At 36.0% G+C, this 17,527-nt stretch overlaps 1 protein-coding gene across 1 annotated transcript in view; it reads right to left on the minus strand.

The window, feature by feature from the left end:
* DOCK2 (dedicator of cytokinesis 2) overlaps positions 1-17,527 on the minus strand; it is a 197,500-nt gene that overhangs the window by 38,022 nt on the left and 141,951 nt on the right. Inside the window, exons 31-33 of the mRNA XM_074916479.1 lie at positions 13,754-13,854; positions 13,610-13,668; positions 8,044-8,192 (exon numbers count right to left, since the gene is read on the minus strand). Of these exons, the coding sequence (XP_074772580.1) occupies positions 8,044-8,192; positions 13,610-13,668; positions 13,754-13,854 (309 nt within the window). The remainder of the gene's footprint in view (positions 1-8,043; positions 8,193-13,609; positions 13,669-13,753; positions 13,855-17,527) is intronic.

Raw genomic sequence — 17,527 nt, forward strand, 5'->3', positions numbered from 1 at the left:
TATATTTCAGTTGGATAATGCACATTGACTACCTCCAGATGCCTGTTTCTTAGTACAAACTAATAAACATAATCTGAGGAAATGGGCTTACAGTGTCTGTATTATGGGTTTTCATAGAACATCTCTAATTTGAAATGGACGATTTCAGAATAAGTAGAATCACTTTCACCTAGATAAAATACGAACATTTCTACAGCATGCAATACCTTATTTAATTGCTATTTGTTAGGTCTATCTAGACCCTAATTAGGAATCAGTGCCATATAAACAAAGAAAGCTATTTTCATAGTTAAACACAATTTTTTCCCCTCTGCTGCATAATTTCCTCAATTTTAATTTATATTTAGGACACTTCTTCATTTGGAGCCATCAGCAGCTTTATTTCTTTACTTCCAAGGTCAAAAAGTACCTTTTCCCCCCTCCCTGAACTGAAAAAGAATCTATGCAGCCTGTGTGCATATGAAGAGAAAACTGCTAATACTTCTCCTCTGGTCACACCTTGTTAGCTATCACTGATCAGTCAACCCTCAACACTCACAAGGCTTTAGGTTTCCTTTTATTACAAACTTAGGTACAGAGAAGCACTACATCCCAGTCTGCAGAGACATGCTTGAAACTTCAACCTACCTGTTGGGCTTGGTCATTGCTATAATAAATTTCTTGAAGCTGGGTATCTAAAGTTGTTATCTATATTATTTACTTACCAATCCTGTTACACCCTGTAATAATCTCTCATATACTCCTCATACAGTTTTACATAACTAAGCAAGGGAACACTATCTCACAATATTCAGAAAAAGAGAAAGCCTGTTTTCCAAGTTTGTCACACAGGTAAAGAAAAAGGTATCTGGGAAACTAATGCTAACTTGTGAAACTGTTGTTACAAATACGCAGGAAAATTGTCAATCACAATAGCTTGACATCTTTAAACTGTAATGAACTCTGGCAACATCTCTGGAGAATTTCTAGGTAATATACCATCAATGTACCACAGTAATCTACCATTACCTCTTAAAGAAATGCAAGTACATGTTGGATTATATTTTAACCCAGATTTTTGCAGTATCATACCTTATTTACATAAAGACTCTTTAAAATGTATGAAAGAAATTAAAGAAAACCACCCTTAAGTCAGTTGGAAATTTACTAGGAGAGGGTTCCATATACTCCCATTAATATTATCCAGTACAGACCCAGGCATTTTGAACCCAATTACTGAGTGTATTAGCCTATTGTTGTCCTTCAGACATAATCTGAAACCCAACAAAGTCTTCAAAAACTTAAGTGTTTTAAAATAAACTAACTGGTATATCAATCTTGGAAAACAGAAAAATAATTTAAATTAATGTAATGTAAAAATATGGTATGGCAGAAAATGATTTAATTCAATAGGCTTAGCAGAAATAAATACTAATATTAAAATGCTGCAGGTTTTAACATGTTTTTAAAAAAAATAAAAATCAGCCATCCCATTAGCATAATTTTTTCCAAGCTTCAAATATTATGTTGTGAAGAAACAGGTATCTTTTTGCACCTGCAGGTTAGAAACTGAGCACAAATACACCACCAGCGAAAATCCCCTCCAAGGCAGAGCCATTCTCTTATTAACCAGTCTCTAGCTGTAACTACAAAGGGAATACTTTTTATATTCTCTGGTTACCTCAGACAGTTTGACTTTGTTTTGTGCTAGCCTTTACTGAAAACCTTCATTGCTTCTAAGCCTCTTGCCTGATAATTTCCTTTGAGTCTTCATTCTTAGACTTTTTGGCTTGTTATATGAAAACTCTGGAAATTATAAAAGCATTCCAAGATTTTTCAACTGGATTGACAGTCTGGGCTTTTAGCACTGCTGAAAGCCTGGACGTACACTTTCACTAAGCTTCCATTTCATTTGGGTACCCCCTCTGAAAGGAAGTGTGACACATGAATCTCAAAGTCTTAGTGCAGCTACAGTCATTCTTTGTTGTCATCCAACTAACTGTATCAAGTGCAGCTATCACCATATGAGAAAGCAACTTGACACAGATTTGTAAAGAATCTGCAGTTAGAGAATTACAAGCTATTAATGCCAAGACTTTTTAAAAAAAATTTATAATGCGGCTGTCAGTCCTCTTCATGCAGTCACAATATGTCTCAATCCCCTCACTCCAAGGTTTCTCCTAAAATCTTTGAGTATCATATGAATAAATTACTCAGGTGTGGCAAAAAATTGTATTCATATCTATCTATCTATCTATAAATTTATATTAATATATACTGAACGTTTCCCATTGTTACATACAGCGTGGTGAGGAGCAGAAAGGAAAGACTGCTTTTTTATGTTGTCTGTTCTATTGCCCTATGAATCAACTAGAGACATACTAAAAATGAAAGATTGCTTATGCTCTGAGAGTAAGCTCACATACTAGCGAGAGAAGCATGTAGAAGAGTTCAGATAAGAAAACATTTGATAAAAGCGGGAAGCAAGTCTAAAAGAGACTTTTCCAGGTGCTCAAGAAAAATTTGAGTCCTGGTAAGATCTACCTTAAGATAAAAGAAACCTTGGCATAGTATTTTCAAGAAGACGTGGGAAAGACCTAACACAAGGTTCTAGACAAGTCATTAACACATACAGAGGCACAGAGAAAGTATTAGAAAACTAGATCTACTCTGAAATAAAGCTCTGTTGCTTTACATAATTATTAGAAGCACTGTAAAAATGACAAAATTCACTTTTGTAGTAACACAGCAAATTTTCATGTTTTTCTTCCACACAAAATTTCACACAATTTTCAGTATATGAATAATTCTGGTTTGAATATTCTATGAATAATTGATTTTTGGCAGACTGGGATCCAGATCATCCCGTCGGAGGACTGGAAGTCTTTCATGGTAGAAAAAATTACCGTAGTATTTTATATGTGGTACTATCAGACAATTGCAATGGAAGGTACTTTTTCTTACTTAAATATATCCTCACCAAAAAGTTTAGCCCTGAGCAGAAGCTGCCAAGCCCAAGGCTACATATAAGAAAACAGATCTTCCCCTTAGAACACCAAGCAGGTCACGCATATCTTCAGAATTATGTTATAGAAAGGATAATTCCTTCAGGTGTAGAGAACAGGACATTTTACCTGAAAACATGTTACTACATGCACTTTGTTCAAGTAGGTCATGATTAAGACTCTCCACTGAGAAAAATTACTCAGCATTTTTCAAGAATGAATGCCAAGCATTCCCTATTTTTCTCCAGAATATTTGATATCCTTCATTTTTATCCTCAGATTCAGCTAAACAGGACCAGCAAATGTCAAAGATCAAAGTCATTCCAGAATATAAATCAACCAAATGGTTTTGTTCCTAAAATTAATAAGTGCAATTATGTTAAAACGGCTTTTTAAGGAAACAGATTTATAAGCTACATAAGTTTATGTAATATAAGCTACATGAAAATCTCTATTTAAACATCCTTAGACCTATCCCTAAGAGCAACCTAAAAAAAAAAAAAAAAAATTTCACATTCTATTCAAATTTAAAGTTTTAAGATAACTGACAGATGTTACATTTTCGCTACCCATTCACTGTAGAATTTCTCAGGTTTCACCTTCTCACAGCAATGAGCACAATTCCGTACTGAGACAGAAGAACTAACAGGATTACTCAATCAGTGTTCATCTAAGACAGCAAGAAGTCATGCATCCCACCCCAGATCTACTGGGTCAACCTGATGCTGCAAAACGCTCTTTAGACAGAAGACTGAAGTGGGACATTGCTTCTTTCAATAAACTTTGAAACAGTGCCTTGAGCAGTCCAACACTCAACACACAAAAAGCAGAAAACTAGGTGCAGAAAATACAGTCCTCTTTTCTCCAGAAGGGGCAGGGAGGAAGGAATGATTTCAACCACTTCGTATTTCTCAGACCAAGTGAAAACAAAACCACCGCTGTAAATGTATGAAAACAAAATTGTTCATATCATTATAATGCAGCAACAGATATGCTTCAAATAGAAATATTTAAACGCTCCACAGGGGGTCAACACAATACACAACAACTTGGATACAAGTTGTGCACACACGATGCAATGGCTCAGGCAGGGAACTTCTCCAGCTCAACACCAGGTATAATAGCATATTTTAAGATGACTGGGTAGGAAAGTAATGCTGATGAAAACATGAATAGCGCTGTTGTAAACAAACACAGGATGGCTAAAAAATTCTGCTGCCTGGATGAAGGGGAAAATTGAGGAAATACTTTGCTATTTACTGTTCGTGAGATACCTACACAGAAAAGGTGATTGCTGAATGTGAATTTGCAAACCTGTACAGTACGCATACGAGAACCATTAATAGCAATATAGGACTAACTCCAGCAGAACAGAGCAGCACACAGTCATCCAGTATTTCAACCAAAGTTGGCAGTAAATGTTTCATCTCTGTGGTGTACTGAATAGGCTCTATACTGCTCCTCAAAATACTTAATGACTTCAGATCTCAGAGTCTCCATTTAAGAACCACTTCCCATAATGCTCTCAGAGAAAATTATAAATTTTTCAGTAGAAACAGCAGTCCCATTTTCTGGTTTGAGTAGAAGGACTACTACATTAGAACTATTCCTTAATTACTTTTTTTATAGGAATGTCAAATAAAAGGGAACCTTATTTTTTCTGTAGAGGTCACAAAGAACTTTGGTTTGTTAAAAGTACCAATAATGTGTGATCTAGAGCAATTCTTTGTCCCGTTACTTGCAGATTTTCCTGCTCTAATATTAGCTCTTTCTCCATAATTAGAATACAAATTAAAGATTGCCAGCAGAACAGTACATACTACACCAATACTAGATAATAAAGAGGTATCAATGAAATACAGAGAAATGGAAAAAAAAAAATAAATTACTCTGGTTGGTCCAGACTGAAAAGAAATTTAAAGGGCTCAGAACTAATTTATGTGTGTAAGTAGTATGTGTGTTAGTGTATACATGTGTATTAGTAACATGGGTAACATAGGTACAATGCAGTTTCAGGACAAGGTAATATTAAGCAAAAGCACCCAATCCGGTCATTTTCCAGAGCTGAAGGCTGAGAACTCACTGCAGTAAGACAGAAATCTGTGAATACAGTGCAAGTCAAGCACCAGTTAAAAATCATCCACCTCTTAAATCCTTCCTAGTACTTACTCAGCAGGTAGAGAATTGATTGCTTCTCTAAGAGGCAATAATTTCACAGATGCTGGATCTGAACAAGAAAACTCTTCCTAAGCATCTTTCCTACAGTTTCTCAACAAGCTGCATAAAAGCCAGTTGCTTGAACCAGAATAAATAAAAAAGCTGGTAGAAATATAAAGTTTTAACGTATCTGTGCCAAAATTAAGCTCTGGAAAGGGTATTTCTCCTCTAACTTAAACAGAGTGTGCCTAATTGTCAATGGAACCGATTTGGCTTTAAAACCACCTGCTTATCTATCTAACAGATTAAAAAAAAATCTCCACATCTCTGAACACACTTCAGCACCAAAGCACAAACCATCTCCATTTTTTCTACACGGATCTGTTTGAAGCATAAAGGCATACAAACTTGGTTTTTGCTAATGAGATGATGTCACATCCTTCTGAAATCCTCATGCATAACATTTCAAGAACTGAGATTAAGAAATATGGGTACTTAATTATACATCACATGTGTCAGAGGAGCTTGCTGAGAACACGTGTACTCACTCATTTAGTAACCTTTTACAGCTGTTAGCTCAGAAAGATACGAGGCTCCAACAGGTTCACCAAGAATAAACATCTACCCTCTAACCCTACCAGTAGCCATGTAAGCCCAAGAACACACCATCAGTCAGCACTATTTTCTGATACAGTTCAACAACAGTCTGAAAGTAAATACAGAAAACTTCCCCAGATGGCATCAGCAACTGGCGGAACCAATGAGAGACATTAAATTGAAAATAGTAGGCATGAACAGAACAACTTATTTGAACAAAAATATAAACACAGATGAATTAATCTTTCCTAAACCAAGCTAAATCCTTAATGTAACTTGAATCCATGTTTATTTCAATGACATTTTAATTTACCCTGCAAAGAGCTAATCTATTATGTGTTTAAATTTGATTTGGTTTTTGTTTTCTTGCGTTTCGTTTTGGTTTTAGTCAGTCTTTTCTAGCTTTTGGCTTCACATTATCCATTAGAACAAACAGTACTAGGTTGCTGGATGATGTGTCTTTCTTTGGGCAGTATTACTAAAATGTATGACTTGATCTTTCAAGGAAAGAGGCGCTATCAAGATTTGGAGGATGGGATTCTTTTAACATCATATGTCAAACACATAGGCAACTAGCTTCCCTTTATATTTGAAGGAGAAGGGGATATATCTGCAGGACTAAATCTATCCACAGATGCTAAACGTAAGCTGGATAAATTGTCTTTCCAAGATTCTTAGTTCTCTGTGCTAACGATGGACAGAGTTTTGATGGCTAAAATTAGTGGATATTAATGGCTTACTCCATACAGCTTCAATTAGAGTTAAAATTGCAAGCTTATATTACATTTCTTCTGAGTGAGTAGGAGTCACACGTGCAAAGTAAAACAAAGGATTGTGAAGAAAATGCCTTAGTATGCCATGCACCTACATACATATTCCATGCCATTCAACATATGTTAATAGTATGTCATTTTTGAGATAACCAGAGGTGGAATTTTGTTTTCTCTGGCATTAGTTGGTTTCCTGGAAAAAGCTAAGTAAAATTAAATGCCTGCTTGATAAGTTTAAATAAATGTATATCCTTACTGGACATACATTGTATGCATAAAGCAGGACACAGCCTCTTTGGCACATGTGTCCATCCTGCACAGAACATGGCCACACAGATGTCTCAGTGCATTGTCACATCAAGTTAATGAAATCAATCTTTTTTGGTGGTTTATTAAATCATGTGGCAGGTACCAGACAAGCTCTAATTCCAGTGCCAGTACAGACTCAACTACTAAAGATGTCCCTGTGCTTCTTTCCTGTCTCTCATTAGAGAGGATTAGATTAGAAATTAATTACTTATTTTTAACGTTCAGCTAAACTATGTTTTAAATGAATGTCAGTCTAGACTCATGAGTGCCTAAGGCAGTCTTGAAATAACATGTTATCATTCTCAAAATTTTACACTAAACTTTTAAGAAAATATCCTTTATAATACTAAATGCCAATTTGGATATGAAAATTTTCCACCAGCCAAAGTTAGAGTATAAGTGTTTATCAAATAAGTTTCCATTCATATTATTTCTTTGCCTTTTCTAATCAAGATGGTAACAACTTCAAGTAACATAACTTAATGTGCCTTTCCTTTAAAATGTATTATATTTTAAAAACTTACCAGAATTGCCCAACCTACAGATACACACATAAGAAATTCATCTTAATTATCTCATCCACAGGAAAGGAGAGAATAAAAACCACAATTCTTAACCAGGAAATGATTGCAGTTTCTAAAGCAACACATTAGAATCCAATGAGACTCAACTGCTCAATTATAGAAGAGTTTTAGTGCCATCTGATAAAAATTACCTCTTATTTTTAAGCTGCAATAAAATGAACATTCTTGTTCCTCAGCACTGAAAAAAATATCACCCCAAACTTATTCATACTATCATAAGAAGTGATTTAAGGGTCACCTAAGTGTCTGGCATCTTCTAGGCTCCTAAGTTGTTGTTCTTGTTAATCGGTCAGTTTTCAGGATTTTTGGTCTGTGCAGATCTGTGCATCTCTCCCAAAAGATGAAGTGTAAGCCAAGAGCAGGAAAACATTTTTAAGAAGGCAAATATAGGACTATTAGGACATGGAGGGAACAGATGCACAGAAGCAAAGTGGGCTTTAAACTTGGCCTTGAACCAAAAGCTTTGCACTGTGGAATACAGACCAAAATGGAAATTCCATCTGCTCGTTTGTTCCACACTTAGTTGATACAGAAATGCCCCACATGATTTTAAGTATTAAACATAGCTAGTTATAGGAGCAAAATATTTATATTTATTTTCCTATGTATGTCTAAATTTTCACACAGAGTAGTTTTAATCACCTTTTTGAATTCTCCTGTCCTTTGATATTCACACAGCATCATGTCAAAGAAAATTGGGATTGTGGCTTTCCGTAGCTCAACTTCTGGAATAAGGGTCATTTCCAAGATTGGTCCAACCATCCCCGGAATAAAGCAAATTTTATTCTGGCCTGTAAACAGAAATGCAAATTGGGTATTTGAGAGGAGAGAATTTTTTTTTTTTTTCTCCCAGGAAAACATTTAGGACATGCAATCATTTAAAGCATTGTTTTAAACCATCTATGTTGGTAAAGTCTTACAACTTAGTCACTTTTATTTCTTCTCAAAGGCTGAAATCATTCTTAATGGATATAGTCTCGTTATAAGATGCAAGAATTCAGTGCCAGAAATAAGCATGTATGCCAGCTGAGTTTACATTTTCAGTGAGCATTTCAGTTTTTCAGATTTTCATATCTCCTTTTAAATACTCAGGTTAGAAAGTAATAACGAATCCCCCAAATTCTATCAGTAGGGGAGTGGCCATGCCACATGGTAATGCCACATGGTGTAACATTTCTAGCTTAGGAAGGAGAAAAATGTTACTTGCTTCCATTTATGAATAACAGCAAACATTGCAACCAATAAATCAAACCAGTGCACCAAACATTGCAAGCAGTAATAGAGACGCTGTCTACACAACTCAACTCCTAACACCTCACAAAACTATCTTGTAGTGCAACTGTTACATCAGCTGACAATGAACATCCAAATCTGCAAAAACTCAACCAGGTCCAAGATGTTATTCAAATGTTGCTTGTTTCTTGGAAAACAAAAACATTTCGTATGTGGAGTTGACCATAAGCAAAATCGAATTACCTGGATGAGAATGTCAATACTTGCTAAAGCTTGTAAAAAGATAAAAATATTCTCAAAGATGACTAGACTTGTTCCATAGCCAAAAAGTATTCTGATTTTCCTCTCATGTGAGTGCCATACTAATGTAACTCTAAGCATAACTGAATTATGACTTCAACAGTTTTATGCAACATTATTTTTTCTTCCACTCATGTCGATTAAAATCATTATTAATCCTAGACAAATCAGTAATGTCAGTAAGACTGAAAAGATTCTTATGACAACTGAATAACTTCCAACACCTAAATGTATTAGAGCTTACAGGTCTGTAATTTTTGAAACCCACAGGAATTCATGTATTACATAGCTATCCATTTGCCTCAAAATCTTCACTCTCCCAAGCAATCCTCTTATATGAGTAGCAAAAACAAAGAAACTTTTAGCTAAACAACAGCAAGACCAAGAGACTAATCTTACACTCAAATTCAAAAGGCCTTAGCACACAACTTGAAATAAATAAAATTTAAAAAGTAAAAAAAATTTAAAATACTTTTTGAAGACTATTCTGCCATCAGCAACTCTTATTTCCATTCCAGAAATCAAGAGTAATGTCTCCTCAAACTTCACACTAACTGGATGAATGAAATGGACAAAGAAAGATAATCTGCCCAGAGACCAAGGCAATTCAGTTTACAATTTGAAAGGCACTCTGGAGGTCACAGTACAAGATTCTTTAACATGCATTTGCCTGTTTCAGTCTTGACATACATGTACCCCTCGAATGTGTTTTATACTTAAGATGCTCTACTGCTTTTCAGAGTACAGATTCCTTTTTGTTAAAGCTACAGAAGCCTGAAAATTATAGAAAACAGATGGAAGGAGTATTTATTAAGTGACAATTACTGTGCGTTAGTTTGAAACATTTCTCAATCTGTATGCCTCACACTTTTCCCATTGGGTATGTAAGAAAATATTTAAATAAATAATGGATTTGAACATTAGAAAACAATTCCTTGGTCTTCCACATTACGCTAGACAAAACTGTTAAAGGCTCTTAAATTTTTATAAAGCCATTGCCTTTGCTGATTTTAATATGGACTCTTGGATTATGAGTGGGGTTCCTCAGGGGTCGGTGTTGGGGCCAGCACTGTTTAACATCTCTGTTGGTGACACGGACAGTGGATGGAGGCACCCTCAGTAAATTCACAGATAACATCGAGCTGTGTGATGGGGTCAACACGCTGGAGGACAGGGATGTGCCATCCAGAGGGACCTGGACAGGCTGGAGAGGTGGGATGTGCAAAGTTGTTCACGGAGTTCAACAAAGTCAAGCACAAGGTCCTGCCTCTGATTTGGGGCAATTCCAAGCACAAATCCAGGCTATGTGAGAAGTGGATGGAGAGCAGCCCCAAGGAGAAGGACTTGGGGGTAGTAGTGGGTGGAAAACTGACTGTGAGCCAGCAACGTGCACTCACAGCCCAGAAAGCCAACGGTGTGCTGGGCTGCATCCAGAGCAGTGTGGGCAGCAGGGCGAGGGAGGGGATTCTCCCCCTCTGCTCCCCTCTTGTGAGACCCCCCTGCAGGGCTGTGTCCAGCTCTGGGGGCACCAACAGCAGAAGCACACGGACCTGCTCGAGCGGGGCCAGAGGAGGCCACGAGGATGCTCAGGGGCTGGAGCACCCCCCTGTGAGGACAGGCTGAGAGAGTTGGGGGGTTCAGCTGGAGAAGAGAAGGCTCCGGGGAGACCTTAAGACTTTAAGTCTTCCAGTACCTAAAGTGGCTACAGGAAAGCTGGGGAGGGACTCTTGATCAGGGAGTGTAGGGATAGGATGAGGGGTAACTGTTTTAAACTGAAAGAGGGCAGATTTAGATTAGACAGAAGGAAGAAATTCTTCCCTGTGAGGGTGGTGAGGCCCTGGCACAGGTTGCCCAGAGAAGCTGTGGCTGCCCCCTCCCTGGCAGGGTTCAAGGCCAGGTTGGACGGGGCTGTGAGCAACCTGGGCTGGTGGAAGGTGTCCCTGCCCATGGCAGGGGGTGGGACTGGGTGATCTTTAAGGTCCCTTCCAACCCAAACCATTCTGTAATTCTATGATTCAGTCTGAGTAGGATGCAAACAGCAAATCTCAATTACGCACAAGTGGAATAGTGTTTATGCAAGATTTGCTGTACTTTATAGCAAAATGAAAACCTGAAAGTTCATTTTAAGAAACAGATGTTAATGTGTTCTAGAATTAAGAGTTCATTTGTAAACGAGTATTTTCAAATTTACACCTACCAGTACTAAAAAGGATGACAATGGTGTTAAACTAGAAAAATAATGACTATGCTAAAAACATTTTTGAGAGTTCACCAATTAATCAGCAAAAGTATCATCCTTTAAAATCTTGACTACATTTTTTTGATACATCAGATTATACAGATACATTTTAAAAAATCTTTACTAAAAATACTAAAGGAAAAAATTTAAGAAAAGGAAGATTGAAAAGTATATATATCACCAGGAGTACATGCCATTTAAAATCTCCAGGCAAGCATGGATACACTGGTACAGCTAGGAACTAGAAAGTTCAATAGAGATCATAAAGAAATTTCACATGTCCTAACAGAAGAACTTTGCAAAAATTTTCCAAGGTAAAATAAATATTTTACATAAGCTCAATTAATAAGAAACAATCCTCTTCCGTGCATTTTGAAAATCATTGTTGGCTTCCTTGTGTAGTAATATAGGGTAATCTTATGGCCTCTCCATGGCTTATTTTACCTTGCAACACTGTTGTGTCAGAGGTTCAAACACTGCAAAACTTAATTGACCAACACAAGGGTGAGAGGAAAGTTAACTACTAGAATGTGAACACACTAAAAGGAGAAACAGGGAATTACTTTTGCATCTTACTTACAGGGAACTACTTTTGCATTGATACCCCACCAAGAGAAGAAAATGTCCCCATTTTGAAATAATGTTTCTTTGCAATAAATATGGTGTATCAGGGAGACAGGATGTGTGCTTAACTACATTGTTATTTATAAGAAAAACAGTAGATTGTACAGAAGAGGATAGCATACACCATGCTATCCATGTTAATTCTGTATGTTGATTTTTGTACGGAATAAGCGGTATGGTTATTCCATGCTCAAAGTTGTAGAGCTGTCCTTCAGCAATAACACTGACACTAGCCCACATTCCATTCTGGTATAAATTTCTGAATAATTTTTTACTCTTTAACCTAATAGGGCCTCAAAAGACTTTTTTTTTTTTTTTCCCTCAATATATCTTGACAATGCCTTGCTGTAATTTTTGCATAAATAATGGAACATTCATTGGAAAAGGAAGATGGATCCTTCCTTCCCCACCTCAGAGAAGCTAAGGCTCAAGTTTATCTTCAAAATCAATCACAAAAAAAATCTTCAGTATTTTACAAAATAGCTTAACTATTGGGTTACTGCCCATTTGGTGCAAATCATAAACCAGAGACTTCACCAGCCCACGGAAAGAAAATAATATCCTTTTATCAACAGGAACTTTCCTGCAAAGTCTAATTGAATTAAAAACTTTTTTAAAAGTTGCCTAAATATTTAAACAGAAAATTCCTCGATCATCTCACATACAGAATGAATGCAATGTAAAAACTTGGTTTATCTGTACAGTTAGTTTGCCTAGCAGTTCCTTGAGGTCAATAAACTGATTAGTTATGAATGTCTTAACATTCTTCATATTCTTTTGACAACTACTTGGTACCTAGTTCAGAATAAATTCTGCCTACCATTCATTCCCAGCCAATCACTTTAAATCTTGCTTGTATTCATGGAGATGACCCTTTTTATTTAAGTTTTATTCAAGTATCTTTGGATTTTGGATAGTATGGGTATATTTTGGTTAAGATTTTAGTAGCATGCAAAATATTTTATTTTATTGCAGGCACTGAGAAGATTCCATACCATTCTTAAAACATAAACTCCTGATACATAGAGATTACACAGGTTATCCTGGATGTATTTTAGAGTCAGAACAATGAGGACCTCAGGAAAAAGGGAAAAATGCTATTACCTTATGCTCAGCACTCCACTGAAGTGGCACATAGGAACAAAAGACCAGAACCAGCTTGTGGTCAAGAGATCTGACAGAATGGTTGTAGAGCCTTTTTTTCTGTCTTATCTCAGTTAATAAACTGGAGAAATCTAGTCTTTTCAGGATTAACTGAAATTTGGCATTCAGCTCGCATTTCTAAATATAATCATAGGTACCATCATAACTGTCTTCACTGTTTGTTTCGAAAAATCTCTATAATATGTATTTTCATAGAAAAATACGTTGTTGTTCCCTTTATAATGAACTCTCAAAGGAGCAGTAGCAGAACATGGCTGTACAACAAATGTAAAAACATTTTGGAATTTTAATCCAAATATATTCCAAATCTGAGTCTACTAATTTCTGGAACTGTAGATTCAGACTGAACAGTAACCTTCTCAGGGAAAATTTATCTGGCTCTCAATTTCAGCAAGATAAGGTTTCTGATATCTTCTGATTTGAGCCATCTTTGAATTCTGAGAAGGCTGTGAGTTATCTCAGAAATAAAAAATAGGCAGTAGTCAAACAGTATCTCATGTCAGTTCCAAGCTTAATCACAGGAATGAAAACATATTTTAAGTTCAAACAGCAGAAATATTTACAAAAGCACTTGATGTCAGATCTTTTCCAATGAAACAAGTAATATGCTATGGATTCAGCTGCAATTAAGTTCATTTGCCTACTCACCAAGTTTGTACCACATGTCACGAATAGCAAAGCCAATTAAACGTCTCATATCTCCATATCTAGGGGAAAAAAGGTATTTTTGTCATTATCAACATTTTACTACAAAATTTAAAACTTAAGCTAAAATATACATTTTTTGCTTACTTGTTCTGGATTTTATTGTATTTTGCATGGGAGAAGTTTTCTAGTTGTAGTGAATCTTGGGTAATAAAAGCCACAGCCAAATGAAAATAGTTGTTCCACAGCTGTAAATTGAATATAAGGAAATTATAATAGTTTTGAGAAAAGCAGGAATATTATTAAACTATGCATAATGCTGAATAATTTATGAAACCAAATGATGCAAGTAATATGAGATTTTTATATTATGCAAAGATGTACATCATTAGTATTATGCAATTAGCAGAAAAGCAAGAAGGATAAATTTTAATAACCGCTACTACACATTTGCTCTTAATAACACAGCAGCTGAATAAATATTGCTAAAAAAAGATTCATATGAGATTCATTCGCTAACAACATTAAACCATGAACCATAGCAGGACTAGTGAAATACATTACATGCCAGTGAAATTTAACAACTTGGAGCTAAAGACATCGAATGTAATTCCACTGGTTTTGAGAACTATTTCAAAAGGCATCTTCTGTCTTCTCATTGGATTCTAATTCAACAATGGATTGTGCATAATTCCAATATATTTTGTTAAGAGCCCTGTACATGAAACAAGGGCAAAATACATCCCTAAATAACTACTAATAGTACTGAGTCATGTACTTGAACTAGAAGAAAACCCCTTATGTTACCAGTGCACAATCCTTCATTTCTGAAAGCAAATTACTTGTTCTCTAGCCAGACAAAATGAAATACTTCTCTCACATGCTAGAGATGGAAACAGAAAAAAAGGAACTTCACTAGGAAACACAAATTCAAGGAAGTAAATATTATTTTCAGAAGCTTCTAAGTGCTCAGCAATGGCTTTAGACACATCTTTTTAAAAACATAGCTGCATCTAAAATTATATGGCATAGGTATCAGTGAGAGAGCAGAAAGGCAATGGTAAATGTATTCAGTGGTAATTTAAATGGTGGAAGCAAAACATGTAGCTCATAATTTTGTATGGTGAAATACAACCCTGAGTTGGGAACCCACTCTAAATAGCCTAGAAATATAATGTTTCATCAAAATCTTAAGTGACGTCTGTCCTTTAAAACCCAGAAAACTCTCTTGTGCACAAATAACCAGGAACAAAAGATACCAACACACCAAAACACACACAAAAATATAGATATTTCCTACAATAAGTAAAATTCTCAAACATCCTCTATAATGTGAAGAAGATCCTGCATTTAATTTATTCCTCCCTTTGAGGCCCAGCTAAAGCTCTCCTTAGCAGACTTGCTTATTTAAAAGCCCTTAGGAGGGCTGTTTCTGTCTTTAAGTATTTACAGTCCAGAGTGCACAGTTATCCCTGGTGCAGATACACAGACTCAAGTAGCATTTCACTGGAGACAATCATTAATCTGTTACATATTACACCATTCAAAGATGCTCTGAATTCACCCAAATCAAACACAGCCTTATTAAAACTACATTTGAATATGAGCACTAGTAAGGCAGCAGCTTTTTTAACACAAAAATTTGAATTATGTTCATATCTAATTTTTCAGAGTATACTAATAGACATACTGATTCAGAGCCTTTTTCCTCAGGATAAATATTATTTATGCCCTGAAAGGCCTGTTTTCCCCCCTTATCAGAGATTTAAAAAGATCAATTTGACCAATTTAAGAGGTTTTATTCCCTTGAGAATCTGTATTTATTGATGTATAGGGAATATACTTTGCATATGTCAATTACACTAGTAAAATGGAAAATTTCTCAAATTGTTCTAGATTATGAGGATAAAAATGAAACCTTGTTACTACAGTTAATGGTCTATTTATTCACTTAATAGCTCCAAGTCCAATGCCACCTTTGTTAGAGACACACCCCAAAGACTCAGTATCCTTTCCTTTCTCAGTATCCAGTTTCCTTTCACCCTCAGAGTACCCTATGATGGCTGAAAAAATATGATTCTTTGCATTTCAACAGCATATTCTAGTTAAGGACTTGGAAGCTTTTAAGTACCACGTGAGACAGAGTAGTCTCAGAAAAGTAAAAAATGGCAAAAGCTGATAGAAGCAGATCTTTAAAAAAAAAAAAAAAAAAAAAAAGCAGCTTATGAGACCTGTTTTGTTTGCTATTAGGCCCACAACAACGTTCTGAGATGTCCTGCATTTGAGCATCTGGTTATCTCGCATGTGGTAGGGCTGAAGTGAAGTAGCACAGTGACAGGAGAAGACCAGAGCTCTCATGCTCTGATCCGTGTGAGACTCACACTTTGCTGCTCATTGACATGAATCCAGTGCTGAGCTGTCGGCTAGGGACAGAGTACTGGGAAACAAAGCTAGAGTGGAGAAGTGACCCTCCCCTGTAATTCCTTAGAAATTCATTGCAAACTCCTACTGAGATGCAGCATCTGACAGTAACAACACAGGCTTATTGTGTTGTAACACTTCAAAACACAGCAACTGAACTGGCTGAGCATGGTGTTAACCACACGTGCTGCGGGGGTTTCAGATCTGCCACTACCCCTTCTAAGGGTTATAGGGAACTTAAAAGAAGGGGATCTCTCTCTTTTTTTTTTTTTTTTTTTCTTCAGAAAACACATGGTGCCATCCCCCTAGAAAATGTGACAGGTACCACATTGGAAAATGCAGGAGTAATTTAATAAGAAATCTTTAGCCATCTCACAAAGAGCAGGAGATTGGGATGATTTTCCAGGATAACTACCAAAAATCGATACTGCTGCCTCCTCCTTCATACACACCTCTGAAAAAAATGGCTCTTCTGCACTAATGCCTTTTAGCCACTGCTTTCTCTAGACATCTTTGCTCAGTTCTTTTTGATAATGTAGGAGAAACACGAAGCCTTTAGAAAACTTCTGAATTTCTGATAAATTTTTGCAGATACTAAAAGTACTCTACATTTTGTAAAACAAACAAGATGGCGGTTTTGTTTACATATTTTTCTTGTAGTATCATGGTGAAAGGAAGCTCAGCCACTTGAGACCAGCAGATATGATACATTTCAGATACACACTGGGTTCATTACTTTGATTTTGTAGAAAAACGACATTTATAAACTTTCTCCATGTATGCATAATTGCAAACTACATGTAGTTACCACATCTTTTGAACCAGGTTAGCTAGAAATAACCTTTTTGAACCTCTGAATAACATTTTTAAGAAATGTTCCACTGCTTTCAGAATATATGACATTCTCAGTATGTGGTGACTTTACTGCAGTAATGTTCTCTTTCTCATACTGGAAAAAATTTCTTCATTGCTTAAAACTAAATAATTTAAAAGAAACACTTAGTTTTTACTATTTTTGTGAGACTTTTCAGAACAATTTTAAACAAATGAAGAGCAACTTGTGTTTTAAATAAATTGCTTAATTGGATCAACCATAGATACTGATTTCAGTCACCAAGACAGCACACATGGCTGCATCATGTAGTCTTGAAATTCAGAACCAACATGCATGAAAATTATTCTGCATTGTCTTTTAGAATATCATACTAGAAAAATACAGAAGCATAAGCAGAAAGTGGGCTAAAATTCAGAATAAATCACCAACTGATAAACATTAAAAATTACATAAAGTAAGCATTACATTCTGCTTAAGTGGGGTCTTAGCAAATAAAATTTTCAGAGTTACAACTCATTAATAAATTCTGGAATTTACAAGCACAATATTTAGGGTTTATTCCTGTGGTTTGTAGACTGGTTCATGACAGGTGAATGTGTTCTTTCAGGTGAGTATTAAGCATCTCGAAGTAAAGAATTATGAAAATTCTCTGGGACCTCTGCCAA

The sequence above is a fragment of the Athene noctua genome, chromosome 12, assembly GCF_965140245.1.
Source record: "Athene noctua chromosome 12, bAthNoc1.hap1.1, whole genome shotgun sequence".
NCBI lineage: Eukaryota > Metazoa > Chordata > Aves > Strigiformes > Strigidae > Athene > Athene noctua.